The 24,579-nt window shown below is 36.2% G+C and overlaps 1 protein-coding gene across 1 annotated transcript in view; it reads right to left on the reverse strand.

Moving 5' to 3' along the window:
* Positions 1–14,682: 14,682 nt before the first annotated feature.
* Positions 14,683–24,579, reverse strand: part of LOC106869359 (pregnancy zone protein) — a 65,624-nt gene continuing 55,727 nt past the window's right edge. Inside the window, exons 32-38 of the mRNA XM_014915080.3 lie at positions 21,867–21,947; positions 20,278–20,380; positions 19,221–19,292; positions 18,113–18,138; positions 17,462–17,528; positions 16,540–16,680; positions 14,683–15,970 (exon numbers count right to left, since the gene is read on the reverse strand). Coding sequence (XP_014770566.2) covers positions 15,816–15,970; positions 16,540–16,680; positions 17,462–17,528; positions 18,113–18,138; positions 19,221–19,292; positions 20,278–20,380; positions 21,867–21,947 — 645 coding nt within the window. The 3' untranslated portion in view covers positions 14,683–15,815. The remainder of the gene's footprint in view (positions 15,971–16,539; positions 16,681–17,461; positions 17,529–18,112; positions 18,139–19,220; positions 19,293–20,277; positions 20,381–21,866; positions 21,948–24,579) is intronic.

A 24,579-nucleotide genomic window follows, 5' to 3' on the forward strand; every position in this document is an offset into this window, starting at 1 on the left:
CTGAGCAACAAATTCCAAATATCAGAATTGCTTTACTTTCAAGTTTATTATTATTTTTAATGAAGATAAAATTCTATGATTTATTATTATTGTTGTTGTTGTTATTATTAATAATACTGTCATCACAATTTCCTTGGTGTTTTTCTAAAACGAAGTAAATCTTGAAAGAGATCATTCTCATTTTCTCAGTCACTCCCATCTAAGAAATGAGATTCAGAACCTGATATTAGATATTGAAAGTTTAAAGCAAAGTTATTAGATTAATTATTCAGTAACATTGAATACATTCTGACAATAATGGTGGTGGTGGTGGTGGTGGTGGTGGTGGCGCTGGTGAGGATTATGATAGTCACAGAAAGGATGGTACCAATAATCATATCTAAACACACACACTCACCCATACATGCATACACACAAAAATACAGATACACACACTCTCTCTCTCTCACTTACACACACACACAGACATACACAAATATACACGTACACTCACACAATGCATGTGTGTGTATTATATATTCTTTTATTCTTTTACTTGTTTCAGTCATTTGACTGCAGCCATGCTAGAGCACCACCTTTAATTGAACAAATCGACCCCGGGACTTATTCTTTGTAGGCCTAATACTTATTCTATCAGTCTCTTTTGTCATATGTTCATGCAGAATAAAACAGTTATAAGGATTCAATTTAGTTAAAAATTATCAAAGATAGTTATTATTAATTTTTATTGGGTTGTCAGATAAATTCATTTTTTTTCCTTTTGATTTTAATCCTTTCTAATGTTGAGTAGAAACAAAATATTTTTATCTGAGTGTTTTATGGGATTTTTATTTTGTTTATTATTATCATTATTTTTTTTTTTTTGTAGCTTACTTCTTCCTCTACAACTTTTGTTTATAGTTTTTGAAATTTGAATAAATTTTACCTCTTTTCTGACATATGACAATGAAATGTCAAGTAGGAAGAAAATAAAAGATGAACAAATTTGTCTGACAACTCAAGGAAAGATGATTTATTGACAATAAGTACAATGATGATATATATTCACAATTAGCCAAAAATTTTCTTTGAAATGTCCACTAAAAGAAATAGTGAATAAAAAACAATTGTTTTTAATTTTTAAAGAAATTGGGAAAATTAAACATATTGTGTCCCACTTTCACTACAACAGATATATTATGACAAATGGTTAAAACACAGTGTTCTATATTATTCTCTTTCTTTCTGAATTAAACATATACACACAGATATACAGATTACAGACATATAGATATTTGATATCTGACATAACTGAAATGTCATCCAAGCATTAAGTTTTGAATGGTGGGTGGGGTGACCTATAATTATTCAAATAAAATGATTTTTCAGTTGCCATATATTTACTACAAATGGAATAGAATCTTGGGGCAAGAACACAAAAATTCTAAACTGGGACAGGCTCTCCATCAGTTATGATGACAAGTGTTCTCATCGATCCACTCGACAGAACAGCCTGCTATGGAAATTAATGTACAAGTGACTGAGTACTCCACAGACATGCATACCTTTAATGTAGTTCTTAGGGAAATTCAGCGCCACACAAAATGTGAGAAGGCTGGTCTTTGAATTACGAGTACAACTCATTTTTGCCGGCTGAGTGAACTGGAGCAACAAGAAATAAAGTATCTTGCTCAAGGACACAACATGCTCCTGGGGATTGAATTCATGACCTTACGATTGTGAACCAAATACCCTAGCTACAAAGCCACACACCTTCACAAAGTAATATCCCAATACATATACATACATGCATACATATGCACATACATAGATACATACATACATACATACATACATACATGCATACATACATACATACATACATACATGTGTAGATACATTCATGTATACATACATACATCACACATTCATGTATGTGTGTATGTTTGTACACACACATGTACATAAATATGTATTCAATATCCATAAATATATATATATATATATATATATATATATATATATATATATATATATATATATATTCAGTATATATCATATATATATATTCAGTATATATCATATATATATATTCAGTATATATCATATATATATATATTCAGTATATATCATATATATGTGTATATATATATGTATATATCATGAGGAATAGTAGAAGTGCCATTGAATAGTGAGAGACGGAATGAAAGTGTAACACACTGACACACAGAAATTAGTTTTCGCATTTATTATATTAGATGTGTGTGTGTGTGTGTGTGTGTGTGTGTGTATGTGTGTGTGTGTGTGTGTGTGTGTGTGTGTGTGTGTGTGTGTTGAGAGAGAGAAATAGAGAGAGAGAGAGAGAGAGAGAGAGAGAGAGAGAGAGAGAGAGAGAGAGAGAGAGAGAGAGAGAGATCTGGTAATTGCAAGGTAATTACCAACTAAGCTGCAATAACGAGTAACACATGTAGCAGCATCTATTCAATGTTTGAACTAAATGGCTACCTCATGGAACCATTTAGCATGAATGCTCAATTGAAGTGAGTCCTTAGTAACATTATAGAAGCCAAACACCTGAGATTGGGCATTTGGAATCTAGAATGTTGGCAGGTATTTACAGAACTCTACTAACTGGACAACACCATCAGTAGAAAAACAACTTTCACAATACTGAATCCACTAACAAGATTTGGGTCTGCCTGGGGTTATAGCAGAAGACACTTAACCAAGATATCATCCAGTGAGAATGAACCTGAAGCTACATGACTGGGAAGCAAACTTCTTAGTTACATTTATGCATATATGAATATGTATATATGTGTGTGTGTATATATATATATATATATATATATATATATATATATATATATATATATATATATATATATATATATAGCTATATCTATCTATCTATCTATATATATATATATATATATATATATATATCAATCATCATCATCATCACCATCATCACCACCACCACCACCACCACCATCACCATCATCATCATCATCATCATTTTACACACACACACACACATATATATATATATATATATATATATATATATATAACCAGCTCGCTTTCCAACTCCACCACCATTTCGTACTGGAATGTCTATGCTAATAGAACCCACGACGAAGCTCCATTAGCTAACAGAACCCATGACGAAGCTCACCAAGACATGAACAATAGCTAAGTCATTCCTATTTTTCATATATTATCCCTTCTGATGCGCTCCCCATCCACCACCCCACTTCGTTCTCTCTAACTATACATTTATGTCTTGAATTCATGATTATTTATGTATTTTTTCTCTATCTCACGCGATCTATCGTCTTCGCATCTACTTGCTGAAGTTTTTGCTCCTTAGCCCAAACCTGACTGAAATTTGTCTCTAACTCCCTTTAAAAATTACGATTTTTAACTCTCATTTCTGTTACCGATCTAAATATTTAATCTCACGTTTAAACACTGCTGTGTTTCTTTCAACTTTTTCCAAAAAACCTAACGAATTTGATCAGCATGATGTACTGCTGCCGGTTCTCCCTCTCTCTCCCTATTGTATTCTATCTCTCTCTGAATCACCACTTCTTCCACCATTTCCTCTTCAACTCGCGCGCGAATCCCAAACATATAACCAGCTCGCTTTCCAACTCCACCACCATTTCGTACTGGAATCTCTATGCTAATAGAACCCACGACGAAGCTCCATTAGCCCGCGGTACGCCCGCCATCCCACCCCCTCCACCAGTACCGGAAGTCTTTTTAGATCATCTTCCCCGAACACTGCCTGTGACCTTATACCCCCCCCTCTTATCAACCTTATAGTGCATAAAGATTAGGTAGTATATGAAGGTTGTAGGTATTGTTTTTGTTTATGAACTCTGCCAAATGCAAGCTTTCTTTTCAGGTTCACGACACTGCTTACCCCCATCCCAGGGTCACACGAGCCCAATCCTCTGACACCCACTCCTCCCACACTGTCAGGATTGGCACTCTCAATGTCGGCACACTGAAAGGTAGGTCTGGTGAGATTGTTGAGATGCTTGAACGGCGACGCGTAGATCTGTGCTGCATCCAAGAAATAAGATGGAGAGGAGGTTCTGCGAGGTTCCTCACAGGCAAAGAACACAGGTACAAGTTTTTCTGGGCAGGGAACACTGACGGAGTCGGGGGCGTAGGAATACTTCTAGCAGAGAAATGGGTTGATAAGGTAATCGAGGTAGTTAGAGTATGTGACAGAGTACTTAAGATTAGACTAGTGCTTCATCATAGGCTAGCTACTGTCATCTCAGCCTATGCCCCTCAACCGGGGCTCCCGGATGGGCTGAAAGAACAATTCTATGACACCCTCTTGCAAACTACCTCGTCGACAAGAGACAGAGACCTTCTCTTTGTGGCTGGTGACTTCAATGGTCATGTCGGACATCGTGCTGGAGGCTTCCATGGCATACATGGAGGCTATGGCTTCGGTTCCCGCAACGAGGAGGGAACCAGACTGCTGGAGTTCTGTGATGCAACCGATCTTATGGTTTGCAATACCAACTTCAGGAAACCTGCCTGTCACCTAGTCACCTACCAATCCGGCAGACACTCTAGCCAAATCGACTACATCCTCGCCAGAACTAGAGAAAGAGGGAGGCTTATAAATGCCAAAACCCTCCCTGGCGAAGAATGTACACCCCAACACAGATTAGTAGTTAGCGACTTCGAGATCAAGGCAATATGGGTGCCCAGAAGTAGACCGGCCTGGGGGAGAAGGGTATGGAAACTTAAAGACCCTGCAAATGGACAGAGATTTAGAGACAAGTTACTTGAAGCATTTAACGAAATAGAAGGGGATATAGCATCATACAACGTGGAAGACAATTGGAGATTTCTGCGGGACAACCTGTTGAGAGCCACAGACCAGATTTGTGGCTGGTGTAAAGTCCCCTCTCGACCCAGAGTAACGTGGTGGTGGAACAAGGATGTAGACGGGGCTATTAGACAAAAGAAACAGGCTTGGAAGGACTGAAAGAACGGTGGTAGCAGGGAATTGTACCAATCTGCCAGAAGGGAAGCTAGGCGACAGGTTTATTTAGCCAGAGGGGAAGCAGATAAGAAAAGATTTGCCAATGTTCTGCGCCGTGAGGACCAAAGACTCGAGGTATTTCGTGTTGCAAGACAGTGTAGGAGAGAGAATAGTGATGTTGTAGGAGAGAAATGTGTTCGCATGGATGATGGTACGCTTGCACTAAATGAGGCTGCAAAGAAAGAGGTCTGGAGATGCCACTACGATAGATTGCTTAATAAAGAGAATGAATGGGAGAAAGAGAGCCTGCCGTATGTCTACCCAACAGAGGGACCAGCTATCCGAGTTGACAGTACCAGATAAAGCAATTAAGAGTATGAAGACAGGGAAAGCCCCCAGCCCATCAGGAATCACTGCAGAGATGCTCAAAATATCTGGCAGTGTTGGCTACAGCCTAGTCACCCGTATTACGAACCAGGTGATACACGAAGGAGTCATACCCAATGACTGGTGTAGCAGCACCATAGTAAACTGCTACAAAGGTAAAGGTGACGCTTTAGACACTAATAATTACAGAGGCATCAAGCTGTTAGATCAGGTTATGAAAGTTACGGAGAGGGTCATAGCCCAACTAATTAGGGAGCAAATCAATTTAGATGAGATGCAGTTTGGGTTCGTGCCAGGTAAAAGCACCACTGATGCCATATTTCTAGTGAGACAGCTGCAGGAGAAATATCTAGCCAAGGATAAACCTCTGTACCTGGCCTTCGTTGACATGGAGAAAGCCTTTGACAGGGTCCCCCGATCCCTTATCCGGTGGTCAATGAGGAAACTTGGGATAGAAGAATGGTTAGTGAGAGCTGTGCGAGCCATGTACAGAGATGCTGTCAGTAAGGTGAAGGTTGGAAATGAGTACAGTAATGAATTCCGGGTAGAGGTAGGGGTCCACCAAGGTTCCGTCCTCAGCCCCCTCCTATTTATCATAGTCCTCCAGGCGATCACAGAGGAATTCAAGACAGGTTGCCCCTGGGAGCTCCTCTATGCTGATGACCTTGCACTAATTGCGCAGTCACTATCAGAACTAGAGAAGTTTAAGGTGTGGAAGCAAGGACTAGAATCGAAGGGCCTTAGAGTCAACCTAGCAAAAACCAAAATCCTAATAAGTGGGAAGGTAGATAAAACACAAACCCCTTCAGGTAGATGGCCCTGCTCAGTATGCAGTAAAGGAGTAGGTAGTGACTCTATAAGATGTACCCGGTGCAAGCTATGGACACATAAGAGGTGCAGCAATATCAAAGGCAGATTAACTACAAAGTTAGTTTTTGTATGTGGCAGATGTTCAGGTGCAATAAACACTGTAAACAAACAGGAAACAACTTCTGTCTCATTCCAAGGAGAAAAACTAGAGGTAGTTGATAGCTTCCGCTATCTGGGTGACCAAGTTAGTAGTGGGGGTGGGTGCGCTGAAAGTGTAACCGCTAGAATAAGAATAGCCTGGGCCAAGTTTAGAGAGCTCTTACCTCTGCTGGCGACAAAGGGACTCTCACTCAGGGTAAAAGGCAGACTGTATGACGCATGTGTACGAACAGCCATGCTACATGGCAGTGAAACATGGGCTGTGACTGCTGAGGACATGCGTAAGCTCGCAAGGAATGAAGCCAGTATGCTCCGCTGGATGTGTAATGTAAATGTGCATACCCGTCAGAGTGTAAGTATCTTGAGAGAAAAGCTGAACATAAGAAGCGTCAGTAGTGGTGTGCAAGAGAGACGATTGCGCTGGTTTGGACATGTGGTGAGAATGAATGAGGATAGCTGCGTGAAAAAGTGCCACTCCCTAACAGTTGAGGGAACCCGTGGAAGAGGTAGACCCAGGAAGACCTGGACTGAGGTGGTGAGGCAAGACCTTCGAACATTGGGCCTCACCGAGGCGATGACTACTGACCGAGACCTTTGGAAATGTGCTGTGCTTGAGAAGACTCGGCAAGCCAAGTGAGATCGTTGCCAGTGCCCCTGGACTGGCTCTTGTGTGGGTGGCACATAAGATGTACCATCCTGACTGGCCTTGTAGGGTTTTCGAGTGAGATCGTTGCCAGTGCCCCTGGACTGGCTCTTGTGCGGGTGGCACATAAAAGACACCATTTCGAGCGTGGCCGTTTTCGTGCAGGTGACACGTAAAAGCACCTACTACACTCTCTGAGTGGTTGGTGTTAGGAAGGGCATCCAGCTGTAGAAACTCTGCCAAATTAGATTGGAGCCTGGTGTAGCCATCCGGTTTCACCAGTCCTCAGTCAAATCGTCCAACCCATGCTAGCATGGAAAGCGGACGTTAAACGATGATGATGATGATGATGATATATATATATATATATCATATATATCATATATATATATATATATATATATATACAGCAATTAGAAAATGGAGGAGAATATGCGGTACCCATCGACTTGCAGACAGTGTATTCCGTTGAATTAATTAACTTATTTTGTAACTAAAATGACAAAAACCACAATATACAAATGCTTATGATATACCAAGCTATATTAACAATCGAGGTTACAAATATAAAGTACATTAGGAATTTGAGAATAAACAGAAACTTACAGCTGTTTCGGCCTAGCATTGGCATGCTCCATTCTATCCGAATAGCTCCTGCCGGAGTAATTAGCAGATATATATATATGTTGGCATTAGGAAGAGCATCCAGCCCATAGAAACCAAGCCAAAACAGATAACTAGAGCTTGGTACAACTCTCTGGCTTACCAGATCCAATCAAACTATCTAACCCATGCCGGCATGGGAAACAGGCATTAAATGATGATGATGATGATGATGATGATATATAAGGGATAATGTTTCAATAAACTTGAAGTGATGAATGGGATAGAATACCAATCAACTTCAGTCGATAAATAAATACATACCTTTCTTTGTGTGTTTGTGTGAGAGAGAGAGAGAGAGAGAGAGAGAGAGAGAAAGAGTGCATGTATGTCTTAGTGAGTTTATGAGTGTGTGTGTGTGTGTGTATGTGTGCTTGTGTGTATTCATATAAGTATATTATGTTATACATTGTTGTGCATTGTTTTATTTATTACTCACAATCTCAGAAGCAAAGGTTGGATACTGTTCCAGTCAAAACGTGCACAAGAGCAAGTACTAAATATATGATCACACAGGATATATTTTTTTCTGTCCCACAGGAGTACATTATAAAGTCCCATAGCATTTGAGTTTATTTTGGCATCTTACAGATATTCTGAATTTTGTCAAACCTGCCTGGTTGATGACAACATAGGAAAGGGTGTGCCGTAGATAATTGTTGTTGAGGTAAAGAATTCTCAGATATTGCTATCAGTAAAAACAGATGGAGATCTCAAGACAGCAACTCTTAATCTCTTGACAATGGATTTCTGAGAGATAGGCATTTTATTTGCATTCCTGGGGTACACTTACAGTTGTAATGTGGTTCCTTATTTCCCCAGTGATTTAATAAAAAAAAATTGTTTTCTTTCATTTTAACTGATTATCAGATCTTATATCAATAAATGGTAACAATGAACAGTGCTGGATTTCTTTCTTTGGACATATCTTGGGGGGGGGGGATCGTTTATTTTTTTGTTGTTGTTGTTTTTCTCTCAGTTCAGCATATTCATCTCCCGCTTAAACCCACACAGTAAACACATATCTATCTTTTATCTTTTACTTGCTTCAGTCATTAGACTGCAGCCATACTCGGGCACCGCCTTGAAGAAAGTTAGTCGAATCAATTGACCCTAGTACTTATCAGTTTTTCGTAAAGCCTGGTACTTATTCTATTGGTCTCTTTTGCTGAGCCACTAAGTTACATGGACTAGGCACACCAACATTAGTTGTCAAGTTATTTGAGCATGTAATGATAAATTGATTAAAAGAAGGAAAAACTAAAAGTATACTCTTTTACTCTTTTCTCTTTTACTTGTTTCAGTCATTTGACTGCGGCCATGCTGGAGCACCGCCTTTAATCGAGCAGGTTGACCCCAGGACTTATGCTTTGTAAGCCTAGTACTTATTCTATCGGTGTCTTTTGCCGCACCGCTAAGTTACGGGGATGTAAACACACCACCATCGGTTATCAAGTGATGTTTGGGGGACAAACACAGACACACAAACCTATATACACACATACATATATATATATATATATATATATATATATATACTAGCAGAAATACCCGGCTTTGCCCGAGTTAAAGAGAATAATGAAATCTAAAAACACCGTCTAGACTACGCAACCCTCAACTGTTAGTAGCTATGATACCATATTTCTACATTAATAACTCTCCAATCCATGCCAGCATGGAACATAGACATTAAGTGGAATGCCAGTCTCTCATCTAGGAGAGCCTTGAAATCAATGTTACCAACTGGGGACTATGTGTGTCGTAGTGATAATAAAAAGACCCAAAGGAGGTCTGCAACAAAATAATTTTACTCAACACTTTGCAAGTGAATCAGTGGAGGCAAAGATGCGTCTCATTTACTTGACAATTTATGCACCACATTGCAGAAATCACAATGAAAGTATATCTGAAAGGGTAGTCTTACACTGTTGTACCGTTGAATTACAAATAATGCTCATCTCTTATGTTAGGGTTTAAATTTCATCAACATCAAAAATATATGAATTTTCATGGGAGTTATGGCCGTTATACATAGAATATAATTTCCAAATTTCATAAAGATCCGTTCAGTACTTTTGACGTAGTTTTGGATAAGAAAACAAATGACTAATGTGTCTGTTTGTGTACATGTGTTTGTGTGTGATGGGTGTATATATGTATAGATATCTGTATGCATGTATATATATGTATATATGTGTACATATTACATGTACATCTATATATATATATATATATATACATCTACACATGTGTATACATATACATGTATGCATATAGATCTATATATATATATCTATGCATATACGTGTACATATACATCTCTTTCTCTCTCTTTCTCTCTCTCTGAAAGTATCTGTCATTACAGTATCGAAATGTGATTGTTTCAGTTAGTGGAATAACGTGTACATATACATCTATATGTATACATATACATCTCTCTTTCTCTCTTTCTCTCTTTCTCTCTCTCTCTGAAAGTATCTGTCATTACAGTATCGAAATGTGATTGTTTCAGTTAGTAGAATAGTTTCATTTTTAAAGTGAAAGTATTTGACATGAGTGTTTTTGTTTCACTTTTGACACGTAATACTTAAATAGTGGAGGAGATATTATGTTGCTGTGGGCTCGAACTCTGCAAGAAGTTAAAATGTTTTTTGACTAAAACACAACTGGAACCCTAAGTAAGGCATCTGTAAAATTTGAATGAAATTGGTTGTGTAGTTCTCGAGTCTTAGGGATTCACACAGACAGACAGACAGACAGACAGACAGACAGACAGACATTCTCATTATATATATATATATATGCATATACATGATGGGCTTCTTTTCAGTTTCTGTCTACCAAATCCACTCACAAGGCTTTGGTCGGCCTGAGGCTATAGCAGAAGACACTTGCCTGAGGTGCCACGCAGTGGGACTGAACCCGGAACCATGTGGTTGGTAAACAAGCTTCTTACCACACAGCCTAATGCCCAAATTATTTTATCATTATTTTTTAGATTTTTTAAAAGTTTGAATGGAAACTGTGTAGAAGCCGATCCTGTATGTGTGCATGTGTGTGTGTGTGTGTGTGCATGTGTGTGTGCATGTGATGAGTGAATTTGGTAGATGGAAGCTGTCTAGAAACCTATTCTGAGTGTCTGTATGTGTTTGTGTGTACAGTGAGTGAATTTGGTAAATGGAAACGGTGTAGAAGCCCCTTCTGAGGGTGGGAGTGAAGTGGGGGTGTTCTACCACTGCTTGACAACCAGTGTAGGTTTGTTTACATCCCTGCACCTTAACAGTTTTGCGAAAAACACCAACAAAGTATCAGACTTTAAAAACAATTAGTATTAGGTTCAATCTGTTCAACTAAACCCCTCAAGGTGATGCCCCAGCATGGTCGCAATCCAATGACTGAAGTAAGTAAAAGACAAAAAAGAAAAGATTATACTAGAAACTAATATTTTCCTTTTTGCGTGTTATGATTTTTGCTTTTATTCATTTCAATATCTTACCCTCTTAAACATGGTAATCTTCTACATTCATAAAGTGTTTACAAGTGTTAAACTTTGTTACTAGAGCAGTTTAAATATATGGATATCTCAATTCAAATTTATTTATCCTGCACACTAGTTGACATTTCATCTCTCACCAACGAAACATTAGAGTGAAACATTAGACTCATGGCATAAAATTCATTTCACTGTTTGAACTACTTGTTTGTAAACAGGATGAGCTATATCTCCCATGACTTCCATTTCTAGAACTCGTGTGGGCTATCTGTTAACAAAGATTACAAAAGTAGCATGCTTCATAATGCTGCTGCAGATTTCATCTTCTCATACATTTCAAACAAAGTAAAATAACATGTGGTCTTGTGAATTTTAACTTCAAATATGCTTAGACTCTTCCAGTCTAATATCGGTTATGTTGCTGTTTGTTAAAATTCCTTAGGAAGAAAACAATGGTCTAGTGAAATCTGAAAGCTTAATAATAAGCTAGAGAAAACACAAGTTGCCAATTCTAAACAGAAATAGGGTCAGGTCAACTGGTTGAGTAAACTTCAGCAGCTTTTAAATTCATACTTGTTATGAGTTATGTCTTGCATCTCAGGAAATCTCTTCTTTATTGAAATTAGAATGTAGAATACATTCACAAAAAACCTATTTAAAATATAGCATTTACCCCTTTAAATCAACATAAGAATTCCATGCTTTTGGCACAAAGGAGCAGCAGTAGATAATATTTTTATTATTTTATTCTTCAAAGGCGTTGAGCTAGCAGAAACGTTAGCATGCCAAGCAAAAGGCTTAGTGGTATTTCATCTGTCTTTACATTCTGAGTTCAAATTCCACTGAGGTCGACTTTGCCTTTCATCCTTTCGGGGTTGATAAATTAAGTACCAGTTGTGTACTGGGGGCGATCTAATCGTACACAAATTTGTAATTTAATTATTGAGTATTAATGAAAACAGCTGTAAGAAGTAAAGATTACCAATTTGTTGATAATAAATAATTATTAACTTTCAACTCTCCATTTTCTTTCCTTCTTTTAACTGGATATGAACTATATACTTTATATATATATATATATATATATATATATACACATACATATATACACACACACACACACACACACATATCATCGCCATCATCATCATTATTTAATGTCCGTTGTCCATGCTGGCATGAGTTGGACGTTTGACTGGGCTGGCACATTGGAAGGCTGTGCCAGGCTCCAGTCTGATTTGGCATGGTTTTCACCAACAAATCTGAACATATCTTTTCTTGTACTATGGACATCTCTCTCTCTCTCTCTCTTTTTCTCTTTCTCTCTCTTCCTCTCTCTTACCACGGCATATAAAAACATGTGACTAGTAAGTCCTATTAGCAAGGAGGGCAACTTCTTTCACAGTACCAATTATCATCCTATAGCACTCTCATAGGTGATAGAGACAACTATTGGGTTGGCAACTAAGTTCCTGCCGTTTTTTTAAAGTTTGAAATTTATCGCATTTTTAAATTTTGAAATCTATTTTTTTTGAGAATTCTATTTTTGAATCATTTTGGAATCTATTTTGTTTCTTTTCTCTAGTTAATTTTAGTTAATTTTTGTTTATTTTCAGATCATTAAAATGGAATGTCAAGTTAAGAAAAACGAGCATTCTCGACACCTTCTTTTTGCTTTTAATCAAGGTTCTAAAGGGCCACAAAAGCTGCTCGCAACATTTGTGCTGTGTATGGAGAGAGTGCCATAGCTGAAGGAACTGCTCGTGATTGGTATGCCAAGTTCAAAAATGGAAATTTTGACCTCAAAGACATACCTCATTCCGGCTATCCAATTGAGTTCCATGAAGAGAGATTAACCCAATTTTTGCACGAAAATTCTCATCAAACGACAAGGGAACTAGCAGAGAAAATGGAATGCTCCCACACTGCTATAGACAAGCATCTTCACTCAATGGAAAAGGTTCAGAAGTATGGAACATGGGTTCTGCATGCTTTAAGCAGCAACAATAAAAATCAGCGAGCCACAATCTCCACTGGTTTGCTTGCTCTTCACTGTTCAACTCATGGACACAAGCAACGATTTCTTTATCAAATCATTACTGGTGACAAAAAATGGTGCCTGTACATCAATATGAAGCAGCGTAAGGAATGGCTTAGCCCCGGTAAACAAGTGACACCACGCATGAAACAAGATCTTCGTCCGTGTAAAACGATGTTGTGCATATGGTGGGACTGGGAAGGGATTATCCATTACGAATTGCTTGAACAGAACCAAACTGTTAACGTGGAACTCTATGTTCAACAAATGGAACGACTCAACACAGTTATTCAACTATTCAAGAGAAAAGACCCAATCAGCAGCTGCACGACAACGCCCGCCCTCATATTGCCAATATGACCAAGGAAGCCATTCAAATGCATGGATGGGAAGTGCTTCCACACCCGCTGTACTCTCCTGATTTGGCACCAACGGATTTCCACCTCTTTCGATCTCTTTCAAATGCTATGCATGGAGCTTCGTTCACTACTGATGCAGAATTGAGAGCTTGGTTGGATCAATTTTTCGGGGTGATTTCTACCAATGAGGTATTGAAAATCTTGTTGAACATTAGGAAGAAGTTGTAAACAACAAGGGTGACTACATTATTGATTAATTAGTTGTTATTTTTTATTAAACCTTTTTTAAATTTTTAATTTAAAAAACGGCGGGAACTTAGTTGCCAACTCAATATTTACATCTTACTTTAACACATTCAGTTAATGAAAGCAGTGTTGTTTTTCTTGATATCAGCCATGCATCAACCATGTCTGGCACACAATCCTGTCAAAACTGCCAACCTATGGGCTCTGTGTATCTCTTAGACTGGTGATTTCATATTAGACCATTCTACTACAGTATATTTAGATGGAGTTCACTCTGACCAACACCATCAATGCTGGTGTACCCCAGTGTTCAGTTTTGTCCCCTACACTCTTCCTAATAGACCGACTTACTTCCCATCATCTCCGGCAAGCCCACTCCTACGAAGATAATACTATCCTTCATTCTACCAAACTTTCTTCATCCAAGGATTATCCAAATGCAACCGAAAGGATGAAAGGCAAAGTCGACCTCGGCAGAATTTGAACTCAGAACGTAGCGGCAGATGAAATACCGCTAAGCATTTCGTCCAGCGTGCGAACGCTTCTGCCAGCTTGCTGCCTTGTGTGTACATTTCACCGTATTGTGTATATTTCTGCACACATGCATGTATGTGTGTGTGTGTGCATGTGTGCGTGCATGCGTGTGTGTGCGTGTGTGTGTGTGTGTGTTTGTGTGTGTGTGTGTGTGAGTTTACCTCCAGTTTAAAAAATCATTCTTGCCTGAACAGATTCAATATCCAATCAGCAATGGTAAATTGCCAGCATCCTAACCACCACACTCAATCTTTCATTCCACACAATGCCATATCTTAAGGAACTCACCACCATTATTGATGTAATTTAATGGGAAACAAACAAAAGCACAGAAGAAAGACAGAAATATATTCAATCAGTTTACTCAATTTTTATTCAAAGACTTCTAAAATAAGGATGCAGAATGTTTTTATACATGATATTAAAGTAAAAAAAAAAAAGAAAGAGTAAACTAAGTCCTATAGAGTGAAAAATCAAGAGATATTAGATATGTGATGGTTGCTAAGTGATGATCTACAATTAACATCAAGATATCTTATCTGACTGGTATGTATTGGTATTTTAACTAAAACTAACTAAAATACCAACTCTATTGGTATTTTAACTAAAATGAGTTAAACAATCTTTATATAGTAGTATTAACATAGTGGTAATTATATCAGTAAAACAAATTTAAAGTCAACTAAATTTCTTACAAAAGAGGTTTTTAATTGTAACTACATTGGAGAAATACATGAAAATAGAATATTTTTATATCAGTGGTAGGTATAACTGAATATATAATATCTTATATCAAGAGTATACAATTCTTTCTACTATAAGTACAAGGTCCAAAATTTGATGGGAGGGTGCAAGTTGAATACATTGATACATCGATCCCTATGTTGACTGGTACTTATTTTATCAACCCTGAAAAGGATGAAAGGCAAAGTCAACCTCAGGAGCATTTGAATTCAGAATGTAAAGTCAGGATAACCTACTGCTAAACATTTTTTTCTGGAATGGTAAGATCCTCCAGTAGACTTAAATTCAGCTAAAAGTATATTGCATCAGCTATATAGATTGGTGAGAGTAGTAATATAAGAGTAAAAGAGAATACTCTGAGACAATTCCCTTATCTATATATGTTTAACCCTTTAGTGTTTAAACCGGCTATATCCGGCCCAAATATTCTACTCATTTTATGCTCAAACTGGCCAGAACCAGTATCTCACACCTACTTTGCCATGTCATTCTAAAAATAAACAATTACATCTTTCAACTCTACAAGATGATACCAGATTAATTTTTTAAAATGTAAATGAATAAGGATTACTTTTGACATATTGATCTGAACACTAAAGGGTTAAATGTAAAGGATGAAAAGCATATGATAGAAAGAGAAATAAAAAAAATTGAAAATTCATTGACTTTCAAGTACAGGAAACTGAGTTAATATTAGTGAAGAGGATGAAAGCATTAAATGCCCAGTAGTAGTGCAGAACAGACTATGCACCGATTTTACATGGAGATGTCTTCAACTCCTTACGAATATTTTTGATCATAGAAGTTGGAAATATTGAAGAAAATTCATTCAGCTGAATCTTCTTGGCAGCATCATCATAGAGATTTTTCCTGGTTACAATTGCTAGTGTGGTGGATACTGGAAAAGATTAAAAATATATAATGATATATAACATTATTTTGAATACCATAATCTGGAAAATTGTTTAAAATTTTCATCATGTATAAACGTACAGGCATGGCTGTGTGGTAAGAAGCTTGCTTCTCTATCACATGGTTCTGGGTTCAGTCCCACTGTGTGGCAACTTGGGTAAGTGTCTTCTACTATAGCCTTGGGCCAACCAAAGCCTTATGAGTGGATTTGGTAGACAGAAACTGAAAGAAGCCCATCGTATATATGTATATGTATATATATATATGTGTATTTGTGTGTCTGTGTTTGTCCACCCCAACACCGCTTGACAACCGATGCTGGTGTGTTTATGTCCCAGTCACTTAGCAGTTCAGCAAAAGAAACCGATAGAATAAGTACTAGGCTTACAAAGAATAAGTCCTGGGGCCGATTTGCTCGACTAAAGGCGGTGCTCCAGTATGGCCACAGTCAAATGACTGAAACAAGTAAAAGAGTAAACCTTTCAGTGTCCTAGTAAGGCCACCATCTATTAACTGAAATAAGTAAAAGATAAAAAATGAAAGATAGAAACTTACCTTCATGTTTCAAATTGTCACATTTACAATTGCTATCGATATCAAGCTTAACTGTTGAGTTTATTATTTCTCTTGGCTTGGCTTTTTCATTTGAATAAATCTTCAATTTTGAAGGGGCGTTCATCAAACCAGCTTTATAAGCTGTAAAAGATATTTAGTTATTCAATGATCCTTCATAACCTAATAAAGCGAAATCTGTTTTTATATAATACACAGAACACATATCAAGTATAGTGATAAGCTTCTAACAAACCTGGGCTTAAAAATGGTCATGTTTATTTCGTTGTGTTTACCTTTCTAATGTAATTATATGATAGAATAGCTATTTCAGCCGTCAAAAAGCAGACAAAATGTGTTAGACTTGCTCAGAAGAAGTGGTGAGCTAGCAAGAAGATTGTGAGCTAAAAGATTCATTAACATATTGGACAAAATACTTAGTGGCATTTCTCCCAGCTCTTTATGCTCTGAGTTCAATTTCTGGCAATGTTGACTTTGTGTCATCCTTGGGAACGGGTGGGAGATGGTCGAGCAATAAATTAAAGTACCAGTCATATACTGGGTTCAATGTAATTGACTTGCTCCCCACAAAATTGCAAGGTAAATATGTAATTTATTCAATTTCCTACAAGAGCCATTTCATTTTCAATGCAAATATCTTTGAGTTAAAACATGAATACCACAACTTCTTGGTAGCACTTTCAAACAAATGAGAATCCATATTGTTAGTCAATATAAAGCAATATCAGTGCTTTACATGAACACAAAATCAGAGATATCAATAAGATGCTGTGACATTAACACCTTTCCCTTGAACATTAGTGGTAGGAGTCAGTGAGGGAATCTCTATATGGTTGCATAACTTGCTAGAAACAGCAGCCAATTTGTACAATAATAAAAGGGCATAAGAATCTTTGATACTCACTGGCAACAGATTTACAGAAAATATCCATGAAGTTTTCAGGAACTGTATCATAACACACTGGACATCTCTGAAAGAAAAGGAAGACAAATAATTTATGAGAACTACTTCTTTTTTTTTTTAATGAGGAACTTTATACATAAATTTCAGAATTGGCAAACTTTTAGATTAGTTCAAATATTTTGGAGACATATTTGACCTATAAAAAGGCCATTTTTTCCAATGGGTTGTCTGATAAATTTGTTTATTCGTTTATTTATTTTCTATTTATTTTAATCCTTTCCAACAATGTTATTTGAATCAGCACAAAAAAATATTTTTATTGTGGTGTTTTATGGCTTTTTTGTAGCTCTCTTCTTCCTCAACAACTTTTATTTATCGTTTTTAAAATTTGAATAAATGTTAACACTTTTTACACATATGACACTTTTTACACATATGACAACGGAGTACCAAATAGATTTTTTAAAAACTGAAAAAAATTTAACTGACAACTCAAAACATTGCCTTGTTTCATACAGTTGTCAGGAACAGGTAACAGAAGATCAAGTAATTAACTCTTCACTGCACTAGGTTAAGGGGTGGGGGTTGACGTTACATTGAAATTCTTATTTTTAATCAAATTTCTTTTAAAAATTGGGTAATATTTTTTACCTTCTGTATTTCTTCAGTTGAATTTTCTGTTTATGAAAATGCAAAAAAAGAGAAAAAAAGAGAAAAATTAATTAATCATAAATATGATTCTTGTTACTGACATCATTATTATCATCAATATGAGCATCATGATTAATACTTTTACACCTTCAGATACTTGATTAAGCTTCCATATTCAGACCTTTAGCCATAACTCTTCAATAGATTATGGCATGAAAGGAAGCTCTTGTCCTAAACACAATCAGTTTACTCAATTTTTATTCAAAGATTTCTAAAATAATGATATAGAATATTTCTATAAATAATATAATATCAAAGTAAAAAAAAAAGAAGAAAAAAAACTAAATACTATAGATTGAAAAATCAAGAAATATTTGATATGTGATGGTTGTTTTTTGCCAGTATGAAGCCTGCTTCTCCCCCAAACTTCTGCTTAGGTAAGCCAGTTCAGCCTCCTTCCATCTTTTTCCCTCTCTCAAGATGGAATAATCCACTAATATATGGAAGACTTATCTTTGTTGGCTTAGAAACACATCAAAGGCACATCTATTTTGGAAATAGCTGTAAGAGACTATTTCACGCCTTCTAATTATATACGCTCAATTCTAACAACTCTGTTGTAACCGCTCTGCAATTATGCTTAAATATATAAACTCCATGCTCTTAATTGATACCAATTGTTTGCCTATCCATTCTTTCTTTCTTCTGTACATATCATCATCATCATTTATCATCCATTGTCCATGATGGTATGAGTTTGACGGTTTGACCAAAGCTAGCAAGCTGAAGAGCTGCAGCAGTTCCAATCAAATTTGGCTTGGTTTCTACAGCTGGATGCCCTTCCTAATGCCTTACATATATGCACAAACACACACACACACACACACACACACATATTTGACATGAAATCTCAGGAGGGAAGGAAAAAAGAGAAAGAGGGGAAACATTCAAACATGCACTCTTACATAGTCCTATAGAAACATTGACAGAAAAAGGAAGGTGACTAAAATAAAGAGAAGGTACAAAGACCTCTTGCACAAGAAAATTCTTATAAAATTGACAAAAGGTATTTCAAGAGAATATTCTTTCAATATCCTCATAAACTTACTTTCATGACCACTGGTTGGTTTATCCTTATCACATCTTGTTGTCAGGTTAAATACATAAGCAGTACGAATTTCTACAAGAAATAAAAAACAAAATTTTAATTAATTTTCTAATTAATTTTACAAATAAATAAAATATTAGATACGTGCACATACATACTCACAAATACAACTACATATCCGGTATAACATGGATGTATGAATGTATATGTGTATACATATAGTTTACTTCCAAGTTGGTACAGTTTGAATCTCTCCAAAATTTTCCAATTGACACTGTGTATTCCGAAGCCTTTTAATTTCTAAATGTAGTTATCCAATTTTATTGTTTTTCATCAGTGTGTTTAAAAGGGATCTATAACCACCAAATCTTTATTTAAATTTTCCTATTAGGTGCAGGAGTGACTGTGTGGTAAGTAGCTTGCTTACCAACCACATGGTTCTGGGTTCAGTCCCACTGAGTGGCATCTTGGGCAAGTGTCTTCTACTATAGCCTCGGGCCGACCAAAGCCTTGTGAGTGGATTTGGTAGACAGAAACTGAAAGAAGTCCGTCACATATATGTATATATGTGTGTGTGTTTGTCCCCCTAGCATTGCTTGACAACCGATGCTGGTGTGTTTATGTCCCCGTCACTTAGTGGTTCGGCAAAAGAGCCCGATAGAATAAGTACTAGGCTTACAAAGAATAAGTCCCAGGGTTGATTTGCTCAACTAAAGGTGGTACTCCAGCATGGCCACAGTCAAATGACTGAAACAAGTAAAAGAGTAAAAGAGAGCATTATGTTTTCATGCAACTATAGCTGATTTTAAGGTTATGTCTGTTAAACATATTTCTATATCTATGGCAAAGAAGGAACTTTTTGTTTGTAAGAGTTAGGAAGTCTCTTGCCATAATAGATTTTACATTGAATGTCATATAATGCATGCACACACACACATGCATAACTCTGTGTGGAAAGAGACAAACAAGCTTTCAAAATCAAGGAACATTTCAAATTTGATGACAAAATATGATAGATGTTCAAGAAACAAGTTTCAATGAATAAGCCATGACTTACGTTTTTCATAATAATAATACAGTACAGAGGTCGCTGGCTTTGTCTCTTCAAGAACTATATTTTGGACAATTTGGAAAGAAAATGTCTCTTCTCTAGCTGGTAGCTACAAATAAATAAAAATTCTCTCAAAACAAAAGATACAACAATCAATCAATGAAGTGATTGCCAACTCATACATTTTTCATTTAAGAATTTCTTCTATTTACAATTGTTTTATTTTTACTGTTTTTGTTTTTAATCTACCCTTCTCTGAGTTAAATTACATAATAATACTTACTTCATGTTGCAGAAATAGTTGTGTAGTTAAGAAGTTTGCTTCTTAGCCATATGGTTCTAGCTTTCATTGAACAACACAGAACCCTGGACAAGAGTCTTCTATTGTAGCAATGGATTGATTAAAGCCATATATTAAAGCCACATAGATTAAAGCCACATGACCTGAACAAACCAATAGAGACATGAATATTCTAGTAGCCTTCTTTTCAATTTTTCAAAAGTTCTCTTCAGTCTGACTCTGTACATTGGAGGATGTAGATGTATCCCTCTGGCTATGAAACTTTAAGTAATGTGGAGCTGAGTCAGCTTGTTATTAGATACTTACAACTTCAACTAATTGTACAAAGGGCTACTTTCTTTCATTAATACACCTAATCAAATGCATGTGTGTGTGTATATATATATGTGAATCATCATTTTAACAGTTTTGTCTATAATACTATTGAACATTTTATGGTATTATATTATTCCTTTTTTTTTATTCTTATTGGTGCAGCATGCTTGAGAAGGATTCTGAGAATATAATGGACAGCACTAGAGGAAAAAATAAAGAGAGAAAGATCTAAAACTACATGGCACAGAACATTCATAAGTAACAAGAAAGAGGTCAAGATCATATGGTTGGTTGCGTAGAAACTTAAAGCCAAGAGAAATCAGTAGCATTAACTTCCTTCACAATGTGTCTGAGGGAATCAAATGAACTGATTCTGAAACTAAGAGCATGGGTACTGTGATGAAAGAACCCCACATCTTGACTGAACAACAAAGGCTCCATTGAAGCTTTTCATATTCATGTAGTGTTTTAAAAACTAGTCATCTTAGCAAAGATCACTCTTCTCCAAGTTATAATTTCTGGGGAAAACTTAGCACCAAAAGCTAATAAGCATTCATGAAATTTATTCTTCTGACTTTGCCAACTTTAGTGAGATGACCAGCTTACATTTAGAGGATTTGAGCTTCTTGAGAGTTATGTGTCCCAGATATGAACTAAATCTAATGCTGTGATGACTCAATACATGTTGCCATCTGTCAAACACAAACATTTGCATTATATCCTTATCAACTCAACTACCTACATACAACAGCATGATTAACATAGCTCTAAATTTTGTCATTTATTTACTGTGAGTCAACCAACTCTGTACCTGCTTTGAACATATACATTTAATTCTTTGCATGCAGTTAAATTTGATCTGTATGCTGATACTATACATGAGTTTGCTTAAAAGAAACATTACACAAATGTTACACCCAACTTAGGGTTTCCCTTAGCCAGAAAAAATTGTTGAATGAAGCCAATTTAAAAAGTATACCTGTTCAAAGTAGATGTTCACTTGAGTATCAGCATCCTGTACTTCAGCTCGTTTTACTAAGCCATTGGTAGATGATTCCAGCTAGAAAGACAAAGAAAAAAGAACAAAGATATATTTACAAACTATAATGTTTTGCAAAAGCTAAATTTCTAAATCATAAAGAGTGTATATTATGTTTGTAAGTATATGTATTTGAGTGTGTACATACATGCATATATATATATATATATATATATATATATATATATATATATATATATATATAAATATGAGTCATTTAAAAGTCCATAAGTCAGGAAAAAGGTATGCTCATATATCTGTCAATAGAGTGGGTATATTATCCAAAGTGTATTATATATATCCATCACAGCTGAACTTAACAATCCGTCTTGCACTAGGGATATGATGGAGTGTTAGGTGACAATCCAATTATATAACCCTACACTCATCAGAGGTAGCCATATTTCATTCCATAACAGCATAGAATTAAAGAAAATAGCTATGTTCTGTATAAACAAATAGTAAAACAAAATGTTCAAACTATGAAATAGGTTTTATGTCATGAGTAAGAAGAGAGGTCATGTTTTAGACAAAACCCTTAGTTGGAGAGAAATAAGTTTGTTTATTAGTGATACTGGTTTGAGAGTGGCGAGAATGATAAAAATAAATATAATAGTGAAAAATATGACAGAAGAAAAGAGAGGCAACAAGTGTTAGTCGCAGCAATGGTAGTGGTTGTGGGAATGTCTATAGTGGGGAGAAATGGTCCAAGTGATGAGGAAATCAGGTTTCATCAGTAGATTTGAAAATTGGTGACAGGAGGTAATAAGACAAAAAAAATATACATTCATATACATATTAACATATAGTGTGTGTGTGTGTGTGTCTGTATTGCTTGGAAGTGGTGGCTTGATAAACCAACTTGCACATTTTGCATGTTAATTTGCTTTTTTTAAAAATTTTTTATTTAGAATGGAAGGTAGAGTCTCAGAGAATTGGGGGAAAGAGAGGAATGAAAGGATACTCAAACTGAAGACCTCGTCAAAATGCTTGCAACATAGCGGACTCTACAAGAGGTACCCAAGGTCCTAGATGATGGTGTTAAGTGAGGAATGAATTAAGTTCACAACCTAAGTTGGCCATGGCAGAATTTGAACTCATAATCTAATGTACCAAGACAAATATTGCAAGCTATTTGCTTACCATCCTTGATTGGTATTTTTTCTTTTACCACGGAGTGGCTGTGTGGTAAGTAGCTTGCTTACCAACCACATGGTTCCGATGGTTCCAGGTTCAGTCCCACTGCGTGGCACCTTGGGCAAGTGTCTTCTGCTGTAGCCTCGGGCTGACCAAAGCCTTGTGAGTGGATTTGGTAGATGGAAACTGAAAGAAGCCTGTCGTATATATGTATATATATATGTGTATGTGTGTGTGTGTTTGTGTGTCTGTGTTTGTCCCCGCAACATTGCTTGACAACCGATGGTGGTGTGTTTACGTCCCCGTAACTTAGCAGTTTGGCAAAAGAGACCGCTAGAATAAGTACTAGGCTTACAAAGAATAAGTCCTGGGGGTCGATTTGCTCGACTAAAGGCGGTGCTCCAGCATGGCCACAGTCAAATGACTGAAACAAATAAAAGAGTAAAAGAGTAAACCAGAAATGATGAAAGCAAAATTTACCTTGGTGAGATTTGAACTCAGAATGTAAAGAGCTGTAACAAATGCTGCAAAATAATTTTGTCTTACATTCTAACATTTTTACCAACTCACTGGAATAAATTTTACAAAATGTGAGAAATTATGTTTTGATGCTGTTTTACCAAGATTAGTCATTGTGTGTAAAATCACTTCAATGATAAAAGAATTTAGAGGAAAAAAAAACTGGCATTACAGTGCAAGAATGTATGTAAATGTGTATAGTTGAGATACTTTAACTTCTTTCAAGATATATAGAATCATCCCTGATAGCAATCATATAAGGTGTTGCCCAAATTCTTGGTTTCATCAAAAATAACTTGTTTATATTCAATCAACAAAGTGCAACTTTTCTATATGTAAAACAATTTTTTTTTCTTTTCTCCATATGAGATTTTAATAATACAATATTTAAAAACTTAATAATAATAATGACAATAATATGTACAATCCGGACCATCAGGGCAAATAAACCAGATGTTGTTGTGAAAGACAAAAGCAATAAAGTCTGTTTATTGATTGACATGAGCATACCTTGTGACCATAATATCTCGGCAAAAGAATTTGATAAGCTCAGAAAATGTAAAGATTTGCTAATTGAAATCAAAAAGATGTGGCATCTCAAGATGGTTGCAATACCAGTGATTGTAGGAGCACTTGGAATGATCAAAAAAGGAAATGAAAATTATTTAAGAATGATCCCTGGCTTACCATCCATGCAGGAAGTGCAAAAGACTGTTTTAACTGGTACATCACATGTATTGAGAAGAGCATTGTCACTGTAAATTTTCTTTCCTTTTCCCACCCCCTTTATTTTATTTGTTTACTTTTCTATTTTTTAATTTTTTTTTCTCTCTGTCTTCCCCTTTTTCTCTATCACATGACTCTGTAAATGAACAATCTGGTGTGTTTGTTTTAATGGCCTACCAATGTATACAGTATGTTTCTCTGCCCTAGGTGTCAAGAAGACACTCAGCAAGAAATGGACACAGAATTGAAAGAAGGTGCTAATGAAAATAAT

The sequence above is a fragment of the Octopus bimaculoides genome, chromosome 6 (genome assembly GCF_046866305.1).
Source record: "Octopus bimaculoides isolate indiv1 chromosome 6, ASM4686630v1, whole genome shotgun sequence".
Classification (NCBI taxonomy): Eukaryota; Metazoa; Mollusca; class Cephalopoda; order Octopoda; family Octopodidae; genus Octopus; species Octopus bimaculoides.